Source organism: Haliaeetus leucocephalus, unplaced genomic scaffold (assembly GCF_000737465.1).
Source record: "Haliaeetus leucocephalus isolate CR32 unplaced genomic scaffold, Haliaeetus_leucocephalus-4.0 Scaffold175, whole genome shotgun sequence".
Taxonomy (NCBI): domain Eukaryota; kingdom Metazoa; phylum Chordata; class Aves; order Accipitriformes; family Accipitridae; genus Haliaeetus; species Haliaeetus leucocephalus.
Genome location: NW_010972611.1, coordinates 295,088 through 298,622, shown reverse-complemented (window position 1 = coordinate 298,622; position 3,535 = coordinate 295,088). Strand labels below are relative to the sequence as shown.

The window sequence follows — 3,535 nt, the reverse complement described above, 5'->3', positions numbered from 1 at the left end:
GGGCGGTGGGAGCAGGGCCGAGCCTGTGTGTCCCCCATCGGCAGCGGAGTGGGCAGACGCTGAACGCCGAGGTGCAGAACATCTCACGCGCCTTTGTGGGGCTGAACGAGGAGGTGGCCAGCGAGGAGGGGTATGACCTGCGGCAGCGCCAGCACTCAGACCCCCAGCTGGCCCCCAGCACCCAGCAGCTGTACGAGATGAAGACCAAACTACGCTGCACCTGTGAGTGGGGTGGGCAGGAGGCTGGCAGCATGCGGTGCAGGCAGTGGCTGGCCAGGGGATGGGGCTACCGCAGCCCCCCGTTGCTGGCCTCACAGGGCACCCTGGATGGTGTTCTGGGCCAGCGGGTCTGGGGGTGCGTGGGCAGCTGAGGGCTCCTGCCTCCCCAGATGTGATCGAGTTGGGCATGCAGCGCTGCCGGGACTGGTTCAGCACCAAGCATGATGCTTGCATGGCACGAGTGGTTGTGCCCCTCATCAGCCACCTCCTCTGCCTACCCATGAAATTCAAGCTCCTCTGCCACATCGTCAAGAGTGGGTGATGTGTGGGACGCTTGCCCTGTCCTCCCTCGGTGAGGTGGCTCTGGCTCTGTCCCCTGCAGCCCCCTGGGATGGCAGCTGCAGCCTGTGCCAGGGCGATGGCCAGGGGCCCCGGCTCTGCCAGCACCATCCCCACTCTGTCCTCACAGTCATGCACAGCTGGTGCTGGGACAAGATCCCGGTGGAGGGCAACTTTGGGCAGATGTACGACCTGGTGAACAACTCCGTCAGCAACCTCAGCCAGGAATTCAGTGCCAGCGTCGTCTTCCAGGTGGGTGTCTGTCCCCTCTGCCCAGGGCCAGGGCAGGGGCCGGATCCCGCCTAGCCCCACGGTCCCTCTGCTGCAGGAGGAACACCATGAGATGCTGCTGGGTGCCAACGTGTCAGCGGAGCAGCTGATGGAGGAGGTGACCTTGCACCTGCAGCAGCATGGTGCCCACCTGGGCCAGGCCATCTCCTTCTTCCGCCTGCTGCTCTCCTGCACCTTCCTCCTCGTCTTCATCTCGTGAGCCCTGGGATGGGGGGGGCGGGGGGGGCACACCCCTGTGACAACTGCAGGGCATGGAGGGGTGGGGGGCCTCCTTTGGCAGCAGGTCTGGAGGGGCATAAAGACAAGGGAGGGGCCTGGGGGGCTGCAGCTGGTCCCTCTCCCCTGCCTGGACCCCCCCTCTTGCCAGGGCTTTCTCCTACACCAAGCAATACTGCCGGGATATCTGCTTCGACAACCTCTACGTCACCACCTACTTCCGCCAAATTGATGCCCGCCGCAGAAAGCAGGTGAGGGGGGAGAAGGGGTGGCAGGCAGCCCCCCACCCCCAGTGGGGGGTCCCAGGGAGCTGCACTGAGCCACCTCGCTCCCCCTCCTCCAGCACAAGCGGACGCTGCTGCCCCTGCGCCGGGCAGAGGTCTCAGCCGTCATCTTCCCATGCCGCTTGGCCGTGCAGCCACCTGAGCTGCAGAGCATGGTGAGGGGCTGGTGGGGCGGGCTGGGGGGCTGAGGGGCCAGGGCTGGGGGCCAGGCTGTGGCAGACCCTGCTCCCCGCAGGTGCTGGAGCTGCTGGAGTGCATCCCGCCCGTGCTCCTCCTCCTCCTCGCCTGCGGTCTGGACCACACACTCTTCACCATGCTCAGCATCATCCAGCAGCACTCCTTCGTGCAGTACTCCTTCCACAGTGAGCCCACGGCCCCACAGCCCCACTGCACCCCACAGCAATGCAAGGGTCATCCCCCCTTCCACCCTCCTACCCAGCCCCACAACCATCGCCCCCAACATGCTCCTGTCCCACAGGCAGCCACCACTTGGCCGTGCATGTGACGGGCACATCCCTGATGGCTCGGCTCCTGCGGAGCACCATCGGGGCCCTCAATACCTCCTCCGACACCCAGCTGGAGACGTCCAACCTCGGTGAGCCCCCTCAGGGGATGGGCCCCCCCAGCTCCATGGCCCGGCCACCCCTGCCTGCGAGAGGGACTGGGGGGGCTTTCCTCAGGGGGGCTTAGTGCTGCCACTTTGTCCCCAGCCTGCCTGCCGCAGCCCCAGGGCATGACGAGGCAGCAGTACGTGGGCAGCTGCCTGCCCCTGGCTGTGCTGGTGCTGCTCTGCCTGGCCCAGGTCTACACGTACCGCCTGCGCCGCGCCATCGCTGCCTTCTACTTCCCCAAGGTGAGCGGCAGCCCCAGCACCAGCCGAGGGCCTGGCACAGCCCGACTCGGCCCGGGGGGGCAGTTTTTGGGGTGGGCTGGTGCCCCTGGCTGCCCCTTCATGGTCTTTGCTGGGGCAGCGGGAGAAGAGCCGCGTGCTCTACTTCTACAACAAGCTGCTGCAGCAGCGGCAGAGCTTCGTCCACCGGCAGCGGAAGCGCATCGCCCAGCGGGCACGGCAGCACCCAGGACTGGTGAGCAGGGATGGGGACGTGGAGCTGGGACCGCACCAGGGTGCCAGGGCAGGGGCGCTTCACTGTCCCCTGATCCCAGGTCTGTTCCCCTGTGGGGCGGCCGCTTGGCCCGAGCCCCACATGGTCCTGGCCCCACTGCAGGGGACATCGCTGCTGGAGTGGTGCTGCTGGCGCTGGCCACGACTGCGCCGCTGGATGCGCCAGAGCTGTACAGTGTGTGGGGTGCCTGTGACCCCCCAGGACCAGGTCTGCCCCGTGCCTGCCTGTGGTGCCCAGTACTGCAGGCTGTGCTGGAGGGAGGTGGGCAGCGTGTGCCTCGCCTGCACCCCTGGGGACCCCAGCCTCACCCAGGACAGCAGTGACGAGGATGCAGGGTACGCAGCCTGAGGGCGCCTGGCAATAAAGGCTGTCACTCCCCCTTGCACGGCGTGAAGTGGGGTCTGTGGGGTGCGTCTGTGGGGGTGGGGGTCTCTGGTGTGGGGAGTGGTGAAAGGGGGTGTAAGGGTGACGAAGGTGGGGGGTCTTCTTTGTCTGGGGTGGGGAACGCAGGGGTCTCGGATGTATGGGTTGGGGAAGGTGGGGATCTCGAGCATATGGGGCAATGGAGGTGGGGGTCTCCACCGAATGAAGTGGTGAAGGGGAGGTCTCCGGTGGACCCCGGGGCGATGAAGGCAGGGGTCTCCGATGCATGAGGTGGTGAAGGCAGGGGAGTCCGGTGTATGGGATGGTCGAGGCCAGTGTCTCTGCTGTACAGGGTGGGGAAGGGGGGGGTCTCCAGTGTACAGGGTGATGAAGGCAGGGGTCTCTAGTGCATGGGATGGCGAAGGAAGGGCTGCCTGGTGTATGGGGTAACGAGGGCAGGGGTCTCCGCTGTATGGGATAAGGAAGGCAGTGCTCTGCGGGGCATGGGATGGTGAAGGTGGGGGGTCTCCGCTGTATTGGCTGATGAAGGAGGGGATCTCCGGAGCACGGGACGGAGCAGGCAGGGGTCCCACTCCACAGCAGCAGCGCAGGGGGTCTCCGTCGCAGCGCACCGGGTCAGTGGCAGCCGGCTCCCGGCGCACACGGAGCCGCCTCCGAGGCGCGGCCACCCGGGTCCGT

General features: G+C 66.8%; 1 protein-coding gene across 1 annotated transcript in view; it reads left to right on the top strand.

Moving 5' to 3' along the window:
* The window catches only part of DCST1 (DC-STAMP domain containing 1), a 3,330-nt gene extending 509 nt beyond the window's left edge, over positions 1-2,821 (top strand). Inside the window, exons 2-12 of the mRNA XM_010564166.1 lie at positions 45-222; positions 390-533; positions 689-810; positions 887-1,044; positions 1,217-1,316; positions 1,409-1,504; positions 1,585-1,711; positions 1,828-1,944; positions 2,060-2,202; positions 2,321-2,434; positions 2,675-2,821. Coding sequence (XP_010562468.1) covers positions 45-222; positions 390-533; positions 689-810; positions 887-1,044; positions 1,217-1,316; positions 1,409-1,504; positions 1,585-1,711; positions 1,828-1,944; positions 2,060-2,202; positions 2,321-2,434; positions 2,675-2,821 — 1,446 coding nt within the window. The remainder of the gene's footprint in view (positions 1-44; positions 223-389; positions 534-688; positions 811-886; positions 1,045-1,216; positions 1,317-1,408; positions 1,505-1,584; positions 1,712-1,827; positions 1,945-2,059; positions 2,203-2,320; positions 2,435-2,674) is intronic.
* Positions 2,822-3,535: the final 714 nt, after the last annotated feature.